The sequence below is a fragment of the Gallus gallus genome, chromosome 1 (assembly GCF_016699485.2).
Source record: "Gallus gallus isolate bGalGal1 chromosome 1, bGalGal1.mat.broiler.GRCg7b, whole genome shotgun sequence".
Classification (NCBI taxonomy): Eukaryota; Metazoa; Chordata; class Aves; order Galliformes; family Phasianidae; genus Gallus; species Gallus gallus.
In genome coordinates, this window is record NC_052532.1 from 52,835,202 (window position 1) to 52,860,304 (window position 25,103).

Sequence of the window (25,103 nt, forward strand, 5' to 3'; positions counted from 1 at the left end):
CAGAACTTAAATATTGACATGAATGGCCATCCTGTTTTGAGAGTATCGCAGTCAACTTGTTTTGACTAGGAGTATGTTTTTCAGTTGCACCTCAGTGAGAGAGGAGGTAGGGAAATGGACTACATGCCAGGCTCAGAGCTATCTGAGAGATTCAGGCGCAGTCGATTAATCTTACAACGAATGGGAACCATTCTGAAAATCCCACTGAATTTCTGATGGTTCAAAAATTTGATTTGCAAAGTTGTAAAGAAAGGAAAGTGATGGAGGAATCTTAAATACCTCAGTGGCAGAACCAGTGTCTTTTCTAAGAGCACTTCAGTAGTATGCAATCATTTGTGTGCTACACTAGTAAAGCATTTCTAGTATGGAAGCAACTGTACCAGTAAAAAAAAAAAAAATAACCCTCTGTACTGATATCATAAACTGCTTCCCAACAGTGAAATGTACTGCTAGTGAACATGAGTTTTTTTCCGGTGTAATTGTATGTACTCAGTGCTTCCACAAGGATAATAGTTCAGTCAGGGATTAAACATTTTCATACTCCATTTCATGGCTCAAGAAGTCTCCTCAGGAGCTTAGGTGTACTGCCTAGAAAGCCTGAAAAATCCCATGAACAAAAATTTGGATGCTGGTTTGTTACCGAAGGAGCAAGGCTTTTAAAACCATCATATAAAATCATTAGTGTTTTGTTGTTGTTGTTTGTTTGTTTTCCTCATCTCTGCTGTGAAAAAAGTACTCTTAGGACCTCCTATTGTATTTGGAGTTCATGAAGCAAAGGAGAAACATTTCCAATTTAATTAACATGATCTTGAAGAAGTTAATGAGCTGTTCTTCAAAAAAGCTTTTTGTTACTATTACATATCGCATTCTTTATCCACAATCCACATAAAGGTGCTTGATGCATACAATTCTGTAAGGACATCTGATAATCTTCTCTCAAATTCAGCTTTACTGCTGTTTGCTGTCTTTGAATCAGTGGCGCAAGAAGCTCAGTTCAGATTCTGAAATCTGTGAGCATGGGCATCCTCAGAATCACTGAGATGAACTGAGCAGCCTGAAAGTAGGCTCCAGTTATGAAAATTCATACTTAGCTGCTGAGATACTGTGTTCTGTTAACAGCACAACGCCAACCAGCACTATGTAGGACTAGGCTGTACCTTCTCTCACTTATTAAGAGCAGGAAAAAAAGGGTTCAAATGTAATTTTAGGCAACCTTATCATTATCAGTTTATTAATGTAAAGCAGAAGTTTACAGCATGTTCAAAGCCAAATGGGTTTGGTTCTGTACATAGGTATTAGCAGTGGATGTGGTCGACATGGACGTGGTAGCAGCCATAGAGATACTGAACATGTTCTGGGTTTGTCGGTTTTCTCCTCCTTTAAACTTCTGTTGCATTTCCTCAGGCATGTCTGCCTGCTGAGCATTAGCTGGTACCAGGTTGTCAGAATGGATTTGTAATTAGTCTTGGGATAGCATTTTCAAAAGAATTTCAAGTCCTGTTTTCAAGAGCAAAGCTAGCTCGTTAGGAACTTATTTTTAAAGTAATTTAAGCTATTTTAGAAAGGATAGATGCCTGAAGGTATACCTGCTTGCATTACAGACACCTAATTTTTCTTGAAAATCTGGTCTTTCCAGGCCTCTAAGGCTCCTCAGCAGCTATTTCTTTGAATGAAATGCACTGCTAAATCATCTTAGTGAGCTTTAAGATAGTATTTTAGTCAAAACATTAGGAGGAAAGGGAAAATAAAGAGGACAGAAGTTCATTCAAAGGTATCAATATAGGCCATGTTTATTGTTGTTGTTTAATTAAATAGTCTCATTCTTCCTTAACTGGATTAAAATAGTAATTATGGATGCTTTTGTTTCATAGTTCTACTGTTCCCCAGTCTGTGCTGGAAATAGGAATAAGGAGCCAGGAAAATTTTAAATTAAGTTTTGGTTGCCAGACTTGTTTTTGACAATGGGAAATAAAAACTTTTCAAATTAAGATAAAAGAATATCTTTGTTAAAGCAGCTCTTCGCAACAGTCTGTTGTGGGAGAGTCCTCAATCATCTGTCTTAGTAATTCTGACCTGTCATCTGTGTGGTAGAATCCACACTCATCTGAATTACAGTTAAAGGGATTCACTACTGCTGCTTTTACTGCAGTTAGTTATTTTCTTTTTCTTACAAAGGAAATGTGTGGTGATATGTCACTGCTTAAGGAGAATTTTCATATCATATCAAAGAATGGCCTGGGTTGAAAAGGACCACAATGATCATTTCATTTCAACCCCCTGCTATGTGCAGGGTCGCCAACCACCAGACCAGGCTGCCCAGAGCCACATCCAGCCTGGCCTTGAATGCTTCCAAGAATGGGGCATCCACAACCTCCTTGGGCAACCTGTTCCAGCGTGTCACCACCCTCTGTGTGAAAAACTTCTTCCTAATATCTAACCTAAACCTTCCCTGTCTCAATTTAAAACCATTCCTCCTTGTCCTATCACTATCCACCCTCGTAAACAGCCGTTTCCCCTCCTGTTTGTATGCTCCCTTCAAGTACTGGAAGGCCGTAATGAGGTCTCCCCGGAGCTTTCTCTTCTCCAAGCTAAACAAACCCAGTTCCCTCAACCTTTCCTCACAGGAGAGTTGATCCAGCCCACTGATCATCTTAGTGGCCCTCCTCTGGATCTGCTCCAAGAGCTCCACGTCCTCCAGATGGGGCCTCACAAGAGCTGAGTAGAGGGGCACAATTACATCCCTCTCCCTGCTGGCCACCCCTTTTTTAATGGAGCCCAGAACACAGTTGGGGTGCAAGCGCACACTGCTGGCTCATGTCCAGCTTCTCATCTACCAGGACCCCCAAGTCCTTCTCCACAGGGCCGCTCTCAAGGAGATCTTCCCCCAGTTTGTATAAATACCTGGGATTGCCCCAACCCAATTGCTTTTATGTGGTTATTTCCATTCTTCTACATTTGTTTCTCGTACTTCTGTGTAAATAAAATGTTGCAGAAATGGTAAATACTAGTTTACTATTTCTCAAGGGTTTTATTGTTCCCTGTAACCAGAATAGGAGAATTTAGCAATTGTAAAACAAGTGTTTTTTATATTCCCCTAAAATTTACTAGTTGTAGAGTATGTGAACTCCTTTTTTCTTCAGTAAATGAATCAAAAGTCTACCAGGCAGGCTATTCCTTGTTAAAATTTAAATTTAAGGTCAGCATGTGCTATGCTTGTCTTAAACTCATCTGATACTTTTTACTTCTTCATCCCAACAGCCCCATGGCTGCTGTTTCATTATACTTTTTTTTTTTTCTTTCTGGTTCATGTGTTCTCAGTTCTAAACGGTCTTTGTTCCTTTTTCTTTCTCTTTTGCTATTTTCTTTTTATGGAGGAATATATCAAATGTGACCTCACATTACCGACTTCCGTGTTTCTTGGAGCAGCGCTTCACTGCACTCTGCATACTCCATTGCCCTAATAGTTTAAGCTCTTCTTCCAGAACGCACACAGAAGATCATCGTTGTGCACTGCTCTGTGTTCAGATTTTCCATGAGTTGAAATTCAGTCAGCAAGATACAGTCGTTGTGCTGTGTTGGCAGCTTTAATTGATACATTAGGAGAGGTCCAAGAGGGAACAACGTACAGGTTGCCCTTTTTGCTCAGTGGCATAAGTTGCAAATATTCATACACTACTTGCAAAGTTCCACTGCGTCATCAGCCACAGGACTATCATAGGACTTTCCTGTATGGGCGGTAACGTTGCAACTGAACTGATCAAAGTTCCAGATGGGATTTTGTTCCCTAGAAACATTTTATAGATGTGCATATAATGTTCACGTGCCAGTCCAATAGGTACCCTGGCATCATGTCTGCGACCAGGGTGGATCAATTCCTCCAGACATACAGAAGTGTATTTGTCAGTTTTTCTCTGTTTTTTTCTTGATCGCTGACCTTATGAACCTTCAAAGGCCCTGTAAGGTTTACTCCTCCGCAAAGTGCTCAGTATGACTAATGCAGGGAGGGCACTCAAGGCCAGGCTGGATGTGGCTCTGGGCAGCCTGGTTTAGTGGTTGGCAATCCCACACACAGCAAAGGCTTGAAACTAGATGATCGTTGAGATCCCAGGCCTTTCTGTGATTCTATGATTACCTGGGCAAGCACAACTAGCACCTTGCCATTGTCTTTTTGTTGTACTCTCCTGTGCACAAGGATCAATGTGAGTTCTTTCTGGTTTTTATTTTCTCACCAGCTCATCTCAGTAGCTTTTTTCTTGTCTCATCTAGAATTTCCTCAGTAAAAAGTCAAGCACCTCGCACTTCAGAATACAAATCAAAACTTCCTGCTGTGAGCAGGTTTTGGTTCCAGGTGACATCAGTCAGTGTTGCCTCTCCTCCTGGATCATATTTCTGACACCATGTGGGATATCCCTTTGGCCACTGTGGGTCAGCTGTCCTGCCTGTCCCCTCCCATCTCATTGTGTACTCCTAACCACTATGGCAGGGCTGCATGCAAAGCTGAAATGTCCTTGGCTCTGTGTAGCACTGCTCTGAAATAACTGAAACATAGCTTGGTTACCAGCATTATTCTCGTCCTAAATCCAAAACACAGCACTACCAGCTATTAGGAAGAAAACGATCTCAGCCAAAACCAGGACACACGGTTGCTCAAATTTTTACTCAAAGACAGATTTCCTGAATCCTTTGCTCAGCTGATTTATGAAGTTCTTATCATTGCCCATACTCCTGCTATTTCTCCTAAACAACTGCTCATTCCCACTCTTCCCTTCTTGAATGAGTTTAAATTTTGTGGGCCTTTGCTAAAAACAAATATTGAGTGACTTGTATTAAAAATTAGCCTATCCTTTATAGTGGTATGGAAAAGAGCTTGGGAGCTCCCAAGGCACAGGTATCATGGTAGTACAGTCTAACAGGCCATTGCCTCTGCAAGCTGGAACTGTTGTTGTGTACATCTCAGGAGTAATTTTTGTCTTGTTCTGTCTTGTAAACAAAGGCAAACAAAGGCAGAAGTAATTCTGGTATTTCCCAGATTTTCAGTACTTGAAAACCTCATATTCATTCCACATGGTAGAGTTAGATGTGGTGTAGTGTAATACCAGTGTATATACCTGAAGTCCCTCTCCCTCGTAGCACTTCCATCCCCACTGAAGGGAACAAGAGATTCATGCATCCTTAGGATATAATTTGTTCCCTTTCATGCAAGGGATTTGCCAGTAGCAGGAGCACAGACTATATCCCTGTGCTCTAACACAGTGCACATTTCTTTCAGCCATGCAACACCAATTCCAAGCATTCCCGAACATAACCATATTTTCCTTACAATCCTGCCTCACCTACACATAATTTAGGATTTTGGTGTTAGACAATGTATGAACAGCATACAGAGCACTGATAAGTCACCCTGATCTGTTTTATCCAGGACTGCATGACTCTTGCAATAGAGACTGTGCAGATAATAGTTTTGATAACTAAAAATTATTTGTTTTCATCCAGTTTTCTTAGATCTTTCTCTCTCAATTAGAGTGTCATTAGTAGATTAAAGAATAGCTTTAGCTGCTTTGCCATTGATTTTTAAACCTGTATCTCTGTCTCTCAGCTGTGCCCATAGTTCAGTGCCAACTTGTTCAGATTTACTTCACCAAAGGAACACCAAATAGAGAAAGAAAAAACTAAATGTAAAATAAACTCGAAGTTAATAGCACCTCTGCGCTCTATAGTTTACAGGTTTTATGGTAAAAAGTATTTACTGTAATTGTTTTTTGCCATAGTAGGTATGAAGCAGCCAAGATTAAGAAAGGAAACAAGCATTCCTGAGGTCACACAGCAGCCTGAAAACCCATCCCACCACAGATAGAGGAACATTTGGACAATAACTGTCTCAGACTGCATTTGCTGATTGCAAGTAATAGCCCCTGTAGTATAGAGAAACGACTCCCACCTTCTCTAGAATACTATTTCACTGGGAGATGTGCCCACTTAAGCAAGTACTGAATTTTACACACACTTAGAATATTTGAAAGTGAAGGCTCAGCTGTTACGTTTTAGGCTAAATTTATGGATGAATTTCTATTGAAGTTAGAGAATTGTCACCTATATTAGATGCTTTATGTCTTGAATAATTCTGTCACTTCATCCCCTATTTAATTACTTTCATTCTTCCCTAATTGAGTTTAGGGTAATAACTTTGATAACTGAGACACCATCTGGCATGGAGATATAGATTTCACAAGAAGAAAGCAGCAGAATTACACTTGAAGTTCAGCTATATTTTTTTCCTCTCTTTTAAACAGAAATAATCAAAACCAAGCATTAAAGTATTGTCATTCCACAGTTTTCAAAGAAATGTGCACCGTACAAAATCTAATGATATACAAGTACAGATTGTACCCTAGAATTCCTCCCGTATACTCATTCTGTTAAGTAAAATAAATAATAACATGGTTGTAGCTATGCGATTGAGGCTTGAAATGAGGCTTATTTTCACATCTCTTGTGTGCAGCTGATAAAAGCCAGTCAGTTAGATTAGATATACCTGGGCTGCCTGGCGCTGAGAAGGCGAGAATTGATGAAAATTCATTACATAAGCATTTTACACTGGCTGATCCATAGAGCAGGATCAGCTTCAGCCTATTATGAGGGATTACAGTCTGCACAGCCACACAGAGAATGAATATAGAAGTTTGCAGAAATTTCAGAATGAAGAAGGGAATTGGGGAATGGTGGGCTCTGGAATTAAGGCATTGAGGTTCATCAGGACCTGATTAAGAACCAGATCCAAAATACCTGAACAGTAAAAGCACAGAAAGGAAAAACAAATCCAAATGGGAAAAGAGACAGCAGTGAAATAAAATATAATTGATATCTAACAGATATGGAGTTTTATATTCGTGGCAGAGTTAAACTTCTGCTTTCTGAGTGCTATAATGTAATAGAATTAAATTGAAACCACTTCACTTTTTTATGAGTGGTTTTCTTTTCCTGGGATCTGGACATCTTTTGAGTGCCCAAAATGGAGAATGAGAATGCCCTGTTATGTGTAGTGGTGAGATAACGATTTGTTTTTCAGTCAATACTTTGCGTGTACAGCTCTCAGAAGGATAATGCCAATAAATAGTAATAATAATAAAGGTAATAATTCACATGATTGGTGCTAAATACATCTGTTTTGTCTGTTTATTTATCCTGCCTAATACTTTTGTCTTGAAGGTGTGAAAATTCTGCTGTGGACTGCCACAGGTCACCTCATACTACTTAAAAAGTCTAACAACAATTAAAATTGTTTTTGTAAATGCTCTTCAGGCTGAATTGATGATTGCACCCTCCCACCACAAATGTGTCACAGGTGCTGCCCCTTCTGTTTACCTACCTCAGGTGATTTGTCAGCTGCTACAGAATATACTCTTCATAAGAAAGCACAAGTCATTTTAATAGTCTTAATAATAATTGAAAAAGTATTGCTAGTTCAAAGTGTAAAAATATCATAATTTGTAGTGTCTGAAATTAGGAGTTTTTAAGAGCTTTGTCCCCTTATTTTTGCATCCTGATGTGGATCATGCTTTTTGTTTGTCCTGCAGAGATGAAAATGAGATCTGACTGCAAAGGAAACATACAAGCAGCGAGCACTGATATTTTCTCTAACTATAGGATTCTATCTCCCAGTAATTATGAAGTATCGCAAGGCTTTAAATACAATTTTAAGAACTGGAAATATTGAATATGGACAGTAACTTCTTTGCTCACGCTTCTTAAATGTTTTCTACTTCATAATCTTCGAAGTTGGAAAAAAGATGTAATGACCGTCACATAATAGTGTATAGGTCTTCAGGCAAACCTGGAATTGTAGTTTTCCCATTGGCTGGATTCAGTCAGATTATTCAGGAAGAGAAAGAAGAGTGTTGTCTAGAGCAATCTACACTAAAGATTTGTGCTCCCCAAATAGGAAACAAACTTTTTTCATCAGAAGGAAGTAGTATGGGTTTCTAGGAGGAATTTTCTGTCTCTCAAAACAAGTGCTACATTCAAATGTCCTGCCAAGGGACAGAATATATATTATATACTGATTGAAATGTAGGCTCTTTCTCAAAGAAACGTACACAGTCACAGCTGTTGTAACTCAACTCCTGTAGTATTTTAATGATAGTTAAGACCAGAAAAAAGGCATAGTTTAAAAAGTAAACCAGATAGTACCACCATAATGAAGTATTTTTATTCCATTGTCTGGCTCAGTTTTTCTTGGGCTGATGGTTGTAAGATAGAAAGGAGAAGACCACGTTTCCTCATGTGACAGAAGGGTATGTATTGTGGCAGCCTGTTCTTAGAGGGAAAGAGTGAAGTGAGCCGTGTCCTTTTAGCATTCTCTCCTCCACCTTTCCCACGCCAGTTCTTAGCTGTTGATTACTGTGTCTGGATTTAAGCAAGTTAATATAGAATACGTGGCTACAGATAATGATTAATGATAGTTAAGATCCTTTCCTTCTCCTAAAAGAAGATGGGAATAGATGCGAGTGAAGCTACATTTTTTGTGCGTGTATATCGACAAAACTACATATATGCCTTTCATGTCTAAACGCAATACCTCCATATTCCCTTTAGCTCAACACAGAAGTTGTCATAGACACCAATTAGTTCACAGAATACGTCACTGTGGAAAGCCCATGGCTATCCACCCTCACAGGCTGCCTAACAAAAGCATCATTAAAAATGACACATGTAGTATTTCATTTGTATCCATTCAATTCGTTCATATTTCACTCACTAAGGAGGTCTCCCATAATATATCATCCTTTTGAGAGAAATTCCTGGAGATAATGAGAATCAGAAAAGGAGAGATGTATTCCACAAAAAATAAAAGCTAGAGGTTGTTTACCTGAATGTGTGCAGATCCCAGGAATATTGAGCTCTGCTGCCCTGGTTGTGTAAAGCAGGAGTATTTTAGCACAGTAAGCAAGCGTGTCACAGGAATTTTACTTTCATGTCATCCTACACAAGAACGGGCATCTTCTTTAAGGTCCTTACATAGAATCTTAAAAATGTATTAAGATGTTACTGTGCATTGGAGCAGAAATTTGAACTAGTCTCAAAGGATAAACTTCATCTGTTACAAGACAAAGTCTTAGTAGGCAAAACATCTTAATCTTGCTGTCGGTTGATGATATTTAATAAGTTGGTACTTGTGGCTGCTCAAAAATGAACATTTTTATTTGCTTGCTGCATAGGAAGCTCTGCTGGATTGCGATGGGGCACAGGGGATATGGCCCACATTCTGACCTACCGCAGTACAGCACTGTGTACATTTATGGTACAGTATAAATAAACGACCATGCTGCCAGTATATTAGACCTATGCTTGTTTTCATTGAAGTCACTGGGTTTTGCCTTTTACTCACTTGAGGTTATATTCTTGATCTGCTCTCAACAAAACAAAAATATCATAAAGAAGAGTGACTTCCTCATGTTTTTTGATTGCAAGCCTAGGTCTCTGTCTGAAATGAAATCTGTATCTACCTGATATGATATAACTGATAAAAAATCATTTCTGTACATGCTTATTCTGACTTTACTAGAAGGAGTATCTCTAATACAGCAAATCTTTTTCTTTTCAAAATAAAAAATCATGCAAGAAAAGGGTTCCACGGTATATGTCAGCGAACTCTTCTAATTTTTTATTATTATTATAACTTTTTTAATAGCTAGTATTTTAAAATGCTGTATGTTTCGTTTCTGATGTCATAGCCATTACACATCACCTACTGTCTGCATCACCACTGCGGTGGTTGTTTCTTTTCAAAGAGTGTTAGAAATTTTGCTACTTATAGTACATGACAATCTATAGTACATGACAACCTGTTATGACATTTTTCTTCATGAGGAGGACGGGAAACTAACTCATGAGTTATTTCATCTCTTGTCATAAGTAAAGATAAATGTCATAACACTGATCAGCCTTCATGTGTTCTGAATGTGCAGTTATTTGCATTTTCCCTCACTGTTCTTCAGGACTGAAGTGGCTTAAACGACATGTGCAGCACATGAAAAGTGCTGAGAATGTGTGGGGAAAATAGAAGATTCTCAGTACTGAAAGATATTAATAACTTATGCACTACTATGTCATCACTGAAATAATACTGATGTTATTTCATAACATATTAAACTGGAAATATAGACTTGCAATGTTTCTGTTTGCATGTGTAATCTTCAGATCCATTTTGAAAGAAGAGAGGTTGCTGTGTTGAATAGTTGGCCTTTCTGTTTGATTTTATATATATGTGCTTGTATCAGTTGATGCTGGCCAGAGGTCTGTCAGATTTGGAGGTTTGTAAGGATCTGGATCCTATAAAGGGAGAAATTTGTGATACCGATTTGCTTTTTTTTTTTTTTTTTTTTTTTTTTTTTATCCTAGAGCAATCCTTGAGAGTCAGTCAGTACACAGACAGTCTCCTTTTCCAGCAGCCTTAGTCAGAATACCACTGCGGATGGCATCTTAGTGCCAAGGGAGATTAAAGGGTATAACATCTTTCCGCTAGGTTTCAGTGATGCCAACCAGCCTGAACTAATGCTGTAGCTTTTCTGTAGATGAAGTGAAAATCAACTTTTGAGATTGCATGTAACAGTGCTACCTGGTGACTTCCAGCCATGTGCATAAACTCTGGTACAGCTAAATCTGAAACTACCACTTAAGAGGCTAAATGCTGGGTTCAGAGTGTCCAACCACCTGCTCTTCCTTACATCTCCTTTTTGCAGCCCACCTCCATTTTAATCAAAGCCAAACTCAGACATCTTTTACTTTCCAGTTATGTGATATCCATATGATGTGATCCATATGATCCATATGATATGCATGTGATGTCCATAAAGCATTCAGGCCTATCAGTGATAAGCCTGTGGTGGGCTCTTAAACCCAAGTGGTAAAGGAGCTACACAGGGTCAGGTAGAATCATAGAATTCTTAGAGCTGGAAGGGGCTCTTAAAGATCCTCTGGTCCAACTCCCCTGCAATGAACAGGGACACCTACAGCTCAGTCAGGGTGCTCAGAGCCCCTCCAGCCTGACATTGGCTGTCTCTAGGGACAAGGCATCCACCACCTCTCAGCTACCTGTGCCGGTGTCTTAGCGCCCTGTCCATAAAAGACTTTTTCCTTATATCCAAGGTAGTTGTGTTACAGATTACAAAAGGATCTTTCCAATTCTTTTGCACATTTTCATATCCCTAAAGAAAACATGCTTATAAAGTCCAATATTAAGCAGGTCTGGACATGCCTTATCTGTAGGGTAGTTATGCAAACACGGAGAATTGCACACATAAATGTAATTCACACGTTATATATGTATCAGGATTCTTAATACAATTTACAGAAGAACATAGCAATAGCAGATGTTCAAGAGTCACGTTCAGGAAATGATGTTCTGAAGAAAGTGAAATGAGAGAAAATTAAGGAGCGAACCTTATAATGATTCTTAGTATTCTTTTTGAGGAGGGGACCGCTTCTAGAGGTCATTGGCCACCTAGGAAGTAATGGGCTGGGTCTGTCTACTGGAGTTTTGCACGTCATAGAATCATTAAGGTTGAAAAGGAACACTAGGATCATCAAGTCCAACTGTCAGCCCATGCCTGTGACTGCTCTAAACCATATTTTAACATGACCAGTCTCTCTTGGTGTAGAGCTGTTGTTAAAACTTCTTTTAAGGACGCAAGGAAACTTAGGTAATTGTTTTGACATTTATGCAAAACTCTAGCTCACATCATTGTTCTTATTAGAGATTTTCCTGTTGGAATGGATGGCTGCATTTTAACTGTTATGCAGGGTTAGCACTATTTTTTCTTCCGGCTTGTAGACATCAGTATGCGTAAGTGCATTTCTTCTGAATGGTCTGCCTGATGAGGGTAAGGAAGGATATGCAAAGCAGACTCTCGTGCCCAGGTTCCCCAAATCCAAGTGCTGTACAATCAGGAAACGCATTATAGCATCCATTGTTGCTTCAGCAGTGAAAGCGTGCTTTACATATGCAAATACTGCTCAAAAGTTTAACTTAATAATTATCAGCTGGAGTCTATTGCTGAACAGCTGAGGCAAATCATCAGCGTCAGACTCTGAATTAACTACTACCAGGCTTTGATTGAGCGCACTTGTCTCATGCTCATGGTTACTGTGACAGTTGTAGAAAACTATATGTATTTTTTAATCTTTTCTGAGCTTACAGATATTTATTTCTTGTACTCCTAAAACACAGTAGAAAATGCTGAATTCTAAACTTTTTCCCTTCCTTTTTCTTCCATGGCGTTTTAATGAGCAGAAGCCAACACAGAGTAGTTTGTACATCCCACTGCTGTGAATGATTGTCACAGTACTGCATACAGCTATGGTGATGCATTTGAGTGTGTGCTTTACATTGGAGAGCTGTAACGGACACCGACTATAGATTGGATATTCTGCTAAATGAGGGCCTCAGAGGTTACATATACACCAAGCTCATGCCTGAGCATAGAGCAATTTCTGGGCATAGCCAAATGGTTAATGAAAAAAGCAATGCGGCTCCCTCATAGGAAATCTTCACTTTAACAGATCCCGTTGTTGTCCCTCCCACTCCTACTGTACTCCAGGGAGATTCAGCTGGCTACAAATACTTAGCCTACAGATATCATTCATATGTCTTTTCCTAAGTGTGCTTTGTTATTCACATCACACTCCTACAGTCCCCCTCAGATTCTCATCTAATTATTCCCTTCTTGCCCATTCCCATGAATAATCTGTGGCATTCACCCCCATTCTGCCATTTAAGGCAGTTAGTCCATCCTACTACGAACTGGATTGCTCATTTTCCAGGAGGTGTCACAATTTATTTTAATTCATCCAAAAATTCATCTCTGAACATTCATTAATGACTTGCAGAAGATTTCAGCTTCAGGGCACATTCACCTACTAGACAGTGGTTCATCTTTGCCACCACAGTAGGAGGATTGCTTCAGTGCAGAGGCAGCCAGCTCCTCTAACCGTTTAAACTGTGTTGGATGCTTTGCACTGCAGGAGATAAGAAGCATGACACAACCCTTTGGGTCAGCTCTAGCTAGTGGTTAGCTGAGGACAATGATGTGTGCAACAGATCTAAAAGGGGTAATTTATTTGTGCCCCTAACAGACCACTTCTAATTGTGATGTGCTCCACTATGGCCAGAAGTCATTGCTAACTCATGGCTGGTCATCGGCTCTGTAGACAAGTGCTTCTTCCAAAAATACTACAGGAACACCTGTTGAGCCTGGATATGATGGTCAAGAACAGAAGAGATATTGACCCTCTTGTCATGGATTCTCTAAGGTATAATTGCAGAGCTTTGTTCTAGGAATTTTCCCTCCTGTACCTGTTTGGTGTCTGAACATCCGAGTCTTCTGAGTTGTCACACTGGCAAGCTTTTGAAAAGAAAAAGAATATCCCTCTGTCTTTGTGAAGAAAAAGCTTCCTTTTCTCCTGTATTCTCCCCTTCCCCAACTGTTGGAGAAGTAGTTTGCCAAAAAATCAGTGTCTTTACAGGAATGGGGTTTGGAGAAAATAACAATTCATCAAGAGCACAGATGGCTTATTTAGAATCTAATAGGTATTAAAACATTATTTTCCCCAAGCTTTACTCCTGATATTGATAACGTGTTATCTTTGCCAAGTTCCCCTCTTGATAAACACATTATCTTTGTCAAGCCAAGTCCCTGATAAAATCTTATTTTCACTCAGTGCTTACTCTGATAAGACATTATTTTCTTACATCTCCACTCCCAGTGAAAAGTGGAGAAATGTTATTTTTAGTCCTTTTCTTGGAGAAACATATATTTTGCCACAGCACTGCAAAGCAGGGAGAGGAAGAATGAAAAGAAGACAGAAAAAAAGGGGGAAAAAAAGTCATTGTATCCTAGGCAAGGAAATGAGTAAGTCACATTAAGACTTATGGGCTTTTCTTTTAAGTTTTTTAAGAAGCTAACGTTCTTAATGTTTCATTTGAAGAACGAACTATTTAAGAGAGCCATATCCATTCTCAGAAAAGATGCATAAGGTGTTTAGAGCTTCTCTCCCTCTTTCTTCCTGCATTATGTTGCTTCATACTTTTTCCTTTCACAGTCTTTTACTGTTTACCATCCCTGTTATCCCTGTTAGAAGTACCAGAATTAAATTCACTCAACCAACACATAAACAGCTCTCTGCAGCAATGCAACGTGATGCCATCATTGACAATACAATTACTAACTTTCTGAGACACAAACCCGTGCCTTCATTTTTGTGTGCATAGCAAATGCAGCAATGCGGTAAGTGGTTCTGCGCTTCTGTTTCAGTTAATTAAAGAGACTGGAAGGTGTGTCATGAGCAAGGCAGGGGAGTGTAGAAAGAAATGGGACCACTCCGTAGTTTATGAAGTTGAATCTACCCTGGAAAATAGTTTCTACCACTGAGTCATTACATGATCTTCTTAAAACAAAGCTATTAGAAGTGAGTGCTAACTGTATTTTTTTTTTTTTTTTCTATTTTCTGTGGTTACAGCTTGCAGACTCAGGATGTGATTTACAGAAATGCTAAGCATATACAATTGCATGTACAGGTGATGAGGCCTGTTCTGTGAACAAATGAACTGCAAAAAAAATATATGTTTATTTGTTTTCCAGTTCTCAACTGTGCACCCAGAATTGTTATTTTCTTTTGGCGTTAAGGACTCCAAACTTCTCCACCTTGCCTGTAAAGAGAAACTGATAGTATCACATTTTCCTCCAGTAAGTTAGAAAAATAAGTGACTGATCATCTGTGCCACATGCAAGTGTTACAATAAAGAACATCATAGGCCAGTGAGGAAATAAGTCCCTTTTTCACATTATGTTTGAGTGGTTGCAAATTTAATGATGAGCTGAAACTGCTGTGAGCACCATCCACTCTGTCCACTCAGTGGTGCCATGGTTCTTCGGAAGAAGGTGGTGATCACAAAGTTAGTGACCCTGTCATCATGTACAAGGGAAAGGCTGGACAAGAGTTCATCATTCTTGCATTTCCAGCTTTCTGAGTGTTTGACATTGCAGACCTGATGGTCTGTGGGTATAGTGTTTGTGCATGATGTGTATAATTTCCAAATACACTGATCGTAGATGCCTGTTTCGTTTGAGAGGGACAGTCCTTACTGGGACATTTTTCAATGACACAACATTCTACTACTGCAACTAAATAACGTAAGCTCTGAATTGCTTTGTGTCACAGTAGAATGAAGAAGTTCTAGGTACACAGATCTGAAATAAATTGCTTAGACTATATTCCACTATTTGGAAGGTTATTTGGGCAAGGTTTTCTATTTCCAGCTGCAGTGATTTACAGAAAGATGTAGGAGAAAAAACTGTCTTGGCGAATAGGAGAGTAGGTATCTTGGGATACCTTAGCACCTACTTGTGTAGGTATGTAACTTAAAGTACTAAACTTCATTTATAGCAACCCATATAACCAGTATCTGCCAGAGCATTCAGCTGGGCAATGTACATAAGAGTACTGGGGTGACAGATGATTAAAACAGACCTAGAGCTCCAAAAGAAAACAGATAGTTTATCTGTTTATGCAGAGCTTCTGTGTCTTAGAATATGTCTTAGATGACTGCAGACGTCGTTCTCCCCACCCTTCCCTCCTTAGGTCCATAGGGCGCTCTATACAGAGGGATGGAGCACCTCTCCTATGAGGAAAGGCTGAGGGAACTGGGCTTGTTTAACTTGGAGAAGAGAAGGCTTCAGGGAGACCTCATTGTGGCCTTCCAGTACTTGAAGGGAGCGTATAAACAGGAGGGGGAATTGCTTTTTATGAGGGTGGATAGTGATAGGACAAGGAGGAATGGTTATAAACTGAGACAGGGGAGGTTTAGGTTAGATATTAGGGGGAAGTTTTTCACTCAGAGGGTGGTGATGCACTGGAACAGGTTGCCCAAGGAAGTTGTGCATGTCCCTGGAGGCATTCAAGGCCAGGCTGGATGTGGCTCTGGGCAGCCTGGTCTGGTGGTTGGCGACCCTGCACATAGCAGGGGGTGCAATAGATGATTGTTGTGGTCCTTTTCAACCCAGGCCATTCTATGATTCTAATTTTGTTTATTTATTATTCTGATCTTATTTTTCTGCAGAATGCTGGCTTTTGATTAAAATTATTACATTGCTAGCCCTCAAAGAGTGTACTGATAATGCTGATTTTCTAAAGTGAACAAATGGAAAAGGAGGAGTGGTGTTTTCTTGCATGTGTAGTCAGACTGAAACATTATCTGTGAGCAGCATGACTTCCTCTTATCTCAGAAGCAGCCTGGAGCTCACTGTCGTCAGTTAATTCATTGTAAAGGCATTCTGTGCTATTAGGCAGGGGACAAATAATAGCTAAAACACATAGAAACCTATAGACCTTGTAAAGATGCCAAAAGACAAGGCATCTGCACTTAAGACAACAAAAGAAATGTAAAAAAATTAGGCAAAAATAAACCCACCTCACAATGTGCTACAGAAATTTCCTTGTTTTGGTTAGTTCCCAGCTTTTAGCATTTGAGCTCAGGGCACAGCCATCAGAGAACCGTGGCATCTCTGCTTCTGCATTTGTCATCTCAATCAGGGTGATTTTCCTGCACTCTGCAGCTTTCTCCCATATCCAGCCCTGCAGTTAACCTCTGGCTAAACTGTGCCCTTCCCCCAGCAAGCTTTCTGTGCCTCTGGGCCCTTTTCAGGACTCTCATCTCTCGCAGTCTCCAGAATACAAAGCTAGGATCTTGGTGCCCATGTTCATCCTTTAGGCTTTGTATGTTAGAAAATTGCTCTGCTTCAGTCCCTCTCCTTTCAAATAAACTGTACTGGGTTGCTTTCTATAGGCTTTATTTCTTCCAGTATCTTAAGGTGCTGTACTTACTGGAGGACAGTAAGGTTTAATGACATCGCTTGCCTTAAATGCAGGCAACTTCACATACGCAGAAGCATTCAATAATCCACACAGAGTTCGTACCTTGTCAGGCTTTCTGAACTGTTTTGCCTACTGTGATGATAAGTCATTGGCCGCTGTCAACCGTGAAATAATATTCAGGTTCATGTTTTGTGGACAGTGGAATTTTGTAGGTTATTTTTATTTCTTTAGTATGGCTTTATCAGCACAGAAAATCTGAGGTAAAAGACTTGACACAGATAGAAAAAAAATACCTTGTCTGAGACTGCCAAGGCCCAAAAATAGAGCAATAAGCCCAAATGAAGAATAAAAAATTATAGCTTTATTATTATTTATTGCAGCACTGAAAAGTGCGCTGCTTCCTTCAGAGCACGGCAATGTTCCTTGCAGTGTTCCCTGGGCGATCTCTCGTCCCAAAGTCACACAGACCTCGTTATGTGTTATGTTACTTTATTTTGATTTAGATTAGGCAAAAAGTGCCTAGACATCAGCTTGGAGCACTCTGCCAGTTACTTAAAACTGTAAAACTCAAGTGCAGTGCAATCAGTTTAACTTTTCTACTTTGCTGCATATGGTCAGACAAGTACTTGCGGTGCCTTATATGTGTTCACCTGTTCAAAAATGAGATGAAGCACACAGCCCTTCCATTGGCTTGGAAAACGATAGGGTGGATCAGGGTAGCAGGTGATGGCATTAATCTGCTAGGCAGTATCTCCCAAGTCAGAGTACCTTCATGCATCCAGTGTAGTAACAAGACTTGAATGGAATAGTGCACTGACAACCTCACGTGTACAAAAATTATGAGCTAGAGCTTCCCCAAATCTATATAATAGCTACGACAAAAATAACTGCATTTCTGAGTTTTAAGACCAAGCTCAGTTCACTTTTGTTTTTATGCTTCCATTTCAAACAAGTATTTTGATTGTCACAGTATCATTTTGCAGCAGGGAGTTAAGATGTTATGAAAGCACCAAATACATGAAGGTACCTGAGAATATTCTGAATATTCGTGTTAGCATCAGTGTATGTCCAGCATTACAAACCCTGATGAGATCATCCCAGGAGACACCTTAGACTTACCACTTTCTAACAAAACCTGGATAACTTCTACAGCAAAATGTTTTCAACTTGACCTATTTCAGATAGTAGGTTGTATAATTCCAGACCTGATTTCCATACTGCCTACCGGTGCAAACACTTGTTACTCAGGAGACAGTAATGGTAGTTATTGGGATTTAAAGTTAAAGCTGCATACACTCTGAGCTGATCTCTTTAGCTGCTGCAACTTCCAGTGTAAGGCAGTAAGGCAGTGTTTTCTTCATTCAGTCTCTCTCTCAAGCTGTGTCGTTTCTTCTAAAGACTGTGCAGAAATAGTTCAGGCACACTCAGGCCTATGGCTACAATTGGTCTGATGCACAAAACCTTTCTGTTATTTCTTTAACTTTGGTAGAGCAGCATTTATGACCTATAGATTTATGCTCTTTGAGCAGCTAAAGAGGTACCAAACTTTATCTACTTTTAAATTCTGATGAATGTTATCCAGAAATTTTACTTCGGCCTTATTGCTACTTTTATAAATTGCTTGGTAGTTTTTCTGGCAACTATTTGAGAAGGTGGCAGAATCTAAATGACAGGAATAGGAAGAGATAAGTAAGAGCTGTGTCATGCTGGATCTCCACTTGATACAGAGGTGGGATTGCCAGTGAAGATTTTGGTTGGATTTGCACTGTTGTTACCAACGTACGAGGGCTGCTCCGAAATTAATGCCTCTTTTTTATGATGTTGACTCATGACATCAGAGGTGGATGCTGGTGGTATGGCAGTAGAGGTTGAACCTTCCCACCAATATTCCATTACATGTTGTTGCCATGTGACAGATGGCAGCAGAGGGGCAGTCTGACAATATGGCGTCTGATACAAAAGTGCATATGAAGCAAAAGTGTGTAATTGTATTGCTCCACGAGGAAAGATGGCAGCTATTGATATTCATCAGTGTTTACTGAACATTTATGGAGGCCAAACAGTAGATGTAGTCACCGTGAGGCAGTGGGTGGTGCATTTCAGCAGTGGTGACAGCGGCAGTGGGTCACCTTCACTGGTGCAGATTGTTACAAACACAGCATGCAGGCTCTTGTTCATTGCTGGTGAAAATGCATAGCTAACAGCGATGACTGTGTTGAAAAAATGGTGCTTCATAGCTCAGAATTTGTTGTTGTGCTCATTGTATCTGTTGTAGTTTCCGTGGAAATAAATAGGAGGCATTACTTTCAGAGCACCCTACGTATATCCAGTTGTATATCCAATTGTAAATACGTCTAACGGTAACACAGGTTGATTTTTGTGTCTCAGCCTAGGGGTGCTGCTTTTATGTGAGTCAGCCTGTGTCATGTACTCTTGCTGTCCAGTAACAAGAATAAAATATAGGCACATCCAGATGACTTCCTAGCACGGGTGTCAGCATCTGAGAAACAAAGGCAGCACAGCTCCTAGCACAGACCAGCTGCACAGCTAAATATTCAGTCTTTCCTGAGTGCACTTGCACAGCCCATGCTGGAGTCCCTGCAGCCACAATTGCACTTCTGTGCCTTCCAGGCTGGATGGGGAGAGCTGACTCAGTATTTCACTGCACTTCTGACTGTAGCATTGCCTTCGTGTTGTTACTTCTCTACCATTACACCTGTGATTTTTCAGCCATTTCTAATCTGTTATTTATTACTACCTACTTGCTTGACAGTTCAAGCTCTGAAATTTCAATGGCCAAACTTCAGAATCTGTCTTGTGACATTTTTCAAGCTGAGATTTATTAATCAGCTTTGCTAATGGTGAAAATGATAAATCAGACTGTTTGTGGGAGAAGGTCTACAAGCAAGTATGAGATATTCCATCCAAATGTTTTATTTAAAACAAAATGGCAATTTTATATGGATAGAAGGATGTGTTTACACCTGCATAACAACAATAGAATTTGAAATGAGGTTTTCTGTAGCTGTTTTGTTTGGTTTGGTTTTTTTTTTTCAATAAACTCAGGACTATTCACCGTTCATGTAAGTATGAAACAATGGAACAGAACAAGCAATGAGCAGGTCTTTATAGCTTTGAGTCAGAGAATGAGAAATGTTCTTGTAAAGGAGAACTGCTAAACAGGAACTGCATGATTTTTGTTTTCCAAAGCACTCAAGCTGGTGTTTGTATGATAAAGTGAAAAGGACTCTTTGCAGTGGAGATACTATTAAATAGCAAACTTAATGCAGGCAAGTGGAAAGTTATTTCTGTGAAGTACTTTGGGATAACGTGTTTACATAACTGCACTGTAAGGGAATATATTGCTAATTATGACAGTGTGGATAACTCACTGTCTTGCTTTATTTCAGTTTGATTTTAATTGATCGTTTTTCATCTGTCGTTTGAGGGATTTTTACCACCTTCTAAGCATTTCAACTGAATATATACAGCCTTGTGAAACATTATATGGAAATATGTCTCCTTGCTCTCTTAAAATTTGGTAGCAATAGTGTACTGTAATGTGATGGTAGAATGCCTTGCAGTGTTTATCTTCTGCTGAGGACCTCGGTTTCAGGTTAATTTGACTGTTTTATGCTTTACATCTCTCTCATTAGTAATGCTGTTTTGAACAAAGAAGATACCTTTTGAAAGTTAGAAAATGAAGTCTTTCATGTTTCTGGAATGTGAGTTCTCTCTGAAAGGTGCCAAATTAGACAGGTTTGCTTTTTTTCAAATTCTCTTGTCTTCTTCAGCCAAACTACTTTGCAGAAACTGACCCACGTGCGTAATGAGTGTTTTTATTGTTCTGAACCTCTCCTTTCTCGGCAAGCTGTGTTGCTGAACAAAACCCATCTGCTCCTCACATGTGAATCAGCTGGGGCCACTGTTTGGCATGAAGCGGAATCCAAACTGCTGCAGCTCAACTGTGGAGGAAATGGGGAATAGAAATATTATTTTATCTTGCATACGCTTCTAAAATGCATTTAACTATATATTAATTGTCTTGGAATTGAATCCTTCTATTCTTGATTGCCTTCCCAGACTAGATACTGGCAGGCAGCCCTGTTCAGAACAAAAGAAACACATGCTTATCTTTTAGGGTGATTTTTTAAACAAGTAGAACCTGTAGCTCATAGAGCTTCAGCATCTGTCCAGGTATACCATGAGCTTAACCTTTCTCTTCAAGCTCCACGCCCATTTAAAATGTACTTGAAAGAAATCCCTGCCTAGTAATGGTCACGTTAAAGAAAGATGCAGCTTTCGGTATGTTCTGACAGGAGTGTTTTGTTTTCTTCTCTTGCAGATGGGAAGCCAGTGTCGCTGTCTCCACTTGAATCCCAGCCCCACAGCCCTCGTTACACGGCCTCCAGCCAGCGGGACCGCGAGAGCCTGGAGGTCCGCATGCGGGAGGTGGAGGAGGAGAACCGTGTGCTCCGCAAGCAGCTCAGCCTGGCACAGGGCCGCAGCCCCTCGCACCACCGTGGCAACCACTCCAAAACCTACTCCATGGAAGAGGGGACGGGTGACAGTGAGAGCCTGCGGGCTGGCATCGTGGCCGGGAACAGCTCTGAGTGTGGGCAGCAGCCAGCGGTGGAAAAATGTGAGGTACGTGAGCAAAAGAATCAGTGAACCACCTGGACTGGAAGGGCCGCAAAGCCCATGCAGCTCCAGCGCCTCTGTCATGTGCAAGGTTGCTTCTCATTAGATGGGACTGCTCAGGGTTGCATCCAACATTGCCTTGAACACCAGGTCCTCTAAGTCCGTTGCAGATCAGTGTCTCCTTCCCTCCTCAGACTTCTTAGTCAGAAATCAGCCTCCTAAGGACCAGTAAGCATTTCCTTGCAGATAATTTTTAATATATATTTTTTAAAACTTTCAAACATTTGATCATTTGAACGTCCATTGAGTTGTGGTGCTGAATCTGGTGTGAATATCCAGTCCATTTTTCAAGCTGACTTCAGTACAGCGTTGCTGTTAAAGAACCTGAGTATTTCTAAATGAAACAAAAGTGGCACAGTGTTGTTGCTGTTGTTGTTGCTGTAAGTCTTATTCCTGTGTTTATTCACCTCTTCTGCAATGGCTTAGGGTTTACTGTTAATTAAATTGTGGTTTATGGAACCGATTTATGCCTTTGAGTTGCTTTTCAGTAGCATATCCAGATGCCGCAGTGGAAGCACCTGCTGTGTGTTAGCTGTGCAGAAGAGGTGCGGTTAGTGGCAGAATACTGGAGATGTTTTTAAGGTTTTAGGGGGTTGTTTTGGATTAGTTTTCCGTATTTTATGCCAGTAATTTAGTGGATGTCGCCTGGCTACTTGGTTGTCATATATCTGAATGATAGCTGTTCCAAACCAGAAAGTCTTCCTTAAAGGCCTTCTGCCAATCCCAATTGGTGAAGACATCAAAAATAATATTCTCCATTTATTTTTACAAAGAGGGTAATAAAATACCACCTTTTATCTTGCTTTCTGCCACTGGGAAGATAAAAATTGAAACAAAATAAGTGCAAAGGAAAGGGAAGTCCTAATTATCTCTTCAGATAAAGTCTATTTAATGGGCAAATATTGCTTAAAAGGGAATTATTACTTCCCAGTTCTGTACATCTTTGTCTGGCCCCGTTTGAAAAAAAAAAAGAAAAAAGAAAAAAAGGAGCTAACATTGTTTTAAAGAGAGGGAAAAGGAGGAGTCTGTTTTTCATTTTCCCTCCTCCTGATAACGAGGGTCTGATTTTCCTCCCTACCAGCATTTTGGCATTTATTTTAATTAAGGGAAGGTTCAGGCCATCGATAAACAAACCTCACTTCCCCCCTTATTATCATGCCAAGCAGTGATGAGCTGAGTCTCAGCTCTGGGTTGTTCAATGTACCAACCAATTTGGGACACAAAAATAGCAGCTTAACGGAGGAATAGTTTAAGTGGTCTTTCAGATTATAATGTGTTTTGCCAATAAATTTTCTTGCTCAGTGGGGTTTAGCATTGTGCTGGAGGCAATGGTTATATAAAATACAAAACCTCACTTTATTTGCCATCCCCCTATCTCACTGCACACTATTTTGATAACAAAATAGCTTTTTCTTGCTTTTCTTAAGGAATTTGCTCAGTAATTCAGTAACAGCAATGGAAGTTAAAATTAAACTTCGTTATTATCAGATTTGCCAGGGGTCTCATCGTTTATCCTATTACTGTAGATTCTGGTTCCATTTTTGTGTGAGTGGTATCTTGACTCCATTCACCCTCTTTTTTACTGTTTCATAGGCATAAACTAAAGATTTTTAAGCCTCTGACTCTGGAATATATTACAGCAAGAGTCAGTGACGTCAGTGGAAAGAGACAAGGATCCGGAGAAGACTCTGGGGAAGACAAGGAGAGTTAGGGGTAGATTGTTTATTTCATTGAGGCAGTTCCTTGAGATTTATTGAAGCTAACATTTCAGAATCTAATTTAGAATGGTCTTTAGTGATGATAAAACATCAGAAAATGCAGTTGCAGTGAGTGAACATTAAATCTCCAATTAAGCATGATCTGTGTGATAATAATTGTGATCTATATTGAACAATTGTGGATTTGTTGTATTCCAGCCACCACTTCCTACTCTCTTGCTTTGCAGAAGATGTTATACATTTCTGATATTACAAAATGAACCAGCATTATAATGCAAGAGAAGGTCAAGGTTCCAACTAAAGACCTTCTCCCTGGAGAGGGCAGATCCCTTTCCCCAGACAATTTTAACACAAGCATCATCTTTATACAGACATAGATAGAAATAGCAGCCTTGAGAAGATCGTAACACTGATGGAAACCAACAGAATGGTATGGTTTTCTTCTGATGGTATCCCAGTATCTTTCCAGCTTTTGCCTCCATAAACTGGGCATTCAGCTTGAATTAAGTGTGCATTTATAAACATGTTTAAAAGAGTCTACCGGAAAATATTTAATTAGCAGTTTAGCATCCAGTCGGCTAGCAGAATATTAAGAAACATTTGCAGCATTTTTTCAGGCATATCTGCATTGTTATTATTCTCAGCACTGTTGCTCAGTAGTGTTGAACGTGCAGGGCTCCAGAGCCACAAAGAAAAGGCCCCACCACTTTAAGCACTGTAAAAACACAGGAAAGGCAGATGCTAACCTGCCATGGGGAGACATTTGTACCATATTTACATAGTTGTAACATGCTTTTAATACCTCTTAATCACAGTCATAAATTATTTATGAAGGGTTAAACAACTGTAATGGAATGCCTGGCTGGTACTACTGTGAAATTACTGAAGTATGAAATGCTTTACCAAAGACTCTAAACTAATTAGAGTTTATTAAGAGTAGTATTTCACCATTCCAAAGTGTTGCCTGAGGAAGAAAAAGAATAACATCTGTTTATCTAGGCACCTCATACTCCTCAGCATGGGATCTAAGGCCCAGTTCTTTGTGTGATTTTAACAATTTTCTTCCTATTAATATCACTCCAGAATGGCTCTATGTGAAATACCACTTTCCAAAAAATGTTTTTTTCATGTCTGTAGCAGCTAAACCATGTCAGTGTGCACCTTGGTGTTATTTAAACTCCCTTTCCTAAAGAAGCTTAACTTCCTTAAATGCCTTTAAGCATGTGGGCTTGAGCACTACCTATTTTAAATCAAAAGTAGCTATCTTTGTGTGTCTGATCCCCATTGTATAGGAAGAACAGCATGGTTAACTTCTGCAGTGTTTTAATTATGTATTCATATCTGTGTGTGTAAGTGAATGCGAGGATGGATGCTTTCAAGGAGCTCAGTTTCATCTTGCAGTGGTTTCTGAGTATCCAGACTTCAGCTGTATGATCATCACTGATTCCAGACAGTGAGGAGCAAGTGCAGAGCTTTGCACATCAAATGCACAGAGCTGCACATCAAATGCAGGGCTTTGATGTGATATGTCTGGAGGGAGATGTTGAACCAAGCCGGATGCTGCATTTTGGGGAAGCTGGGACATCCATGGTTTATGTGGCTTCACTCCTAAGTAATCATTGCATCCTCAGAGGCTGTGTGAATCACAGTGGCCCATTCTGGTGGGATGGGGTACAGTCTTCTAGCCAACAGCAGAAGGAAAATGAGGAGTTTCAGAGATCTGGGAGGCCGCTGATCAATTTCATAATCTGGGAGCAGATGCTTACAGTAGTATACTCAGGAGGATGCAAGGTCTTTGAAGTGCTTCCTTCTTCC

The 25,103-nt window shown here is 39.9% G+C and overlaps 1 protein-coding gene across 5 annotated transcripts in view; it reads left to right on the forward strand.

Annotated features, from left to right (window-relative positions):
• Window positions 1-25,103, forward strand: part of LARGE1 (LARGE xylosyl- and glucuronyltransferase 1) — a 288,816-nt gene that overhangs the window by 117,021 nt on the left and 146,692 nt on the right. For all 5 annotated transcript variants that reach the window (XM_046939033.1, XM_015285413.4, XM_015285402.4 and 2 more), the window contains 1 exon segment: window positions 21,215-21,516. In XM_046939033.1, coding sequence (XP_046794989.1) covers window positions 21,215-21,516 — 302 coding nt within the window.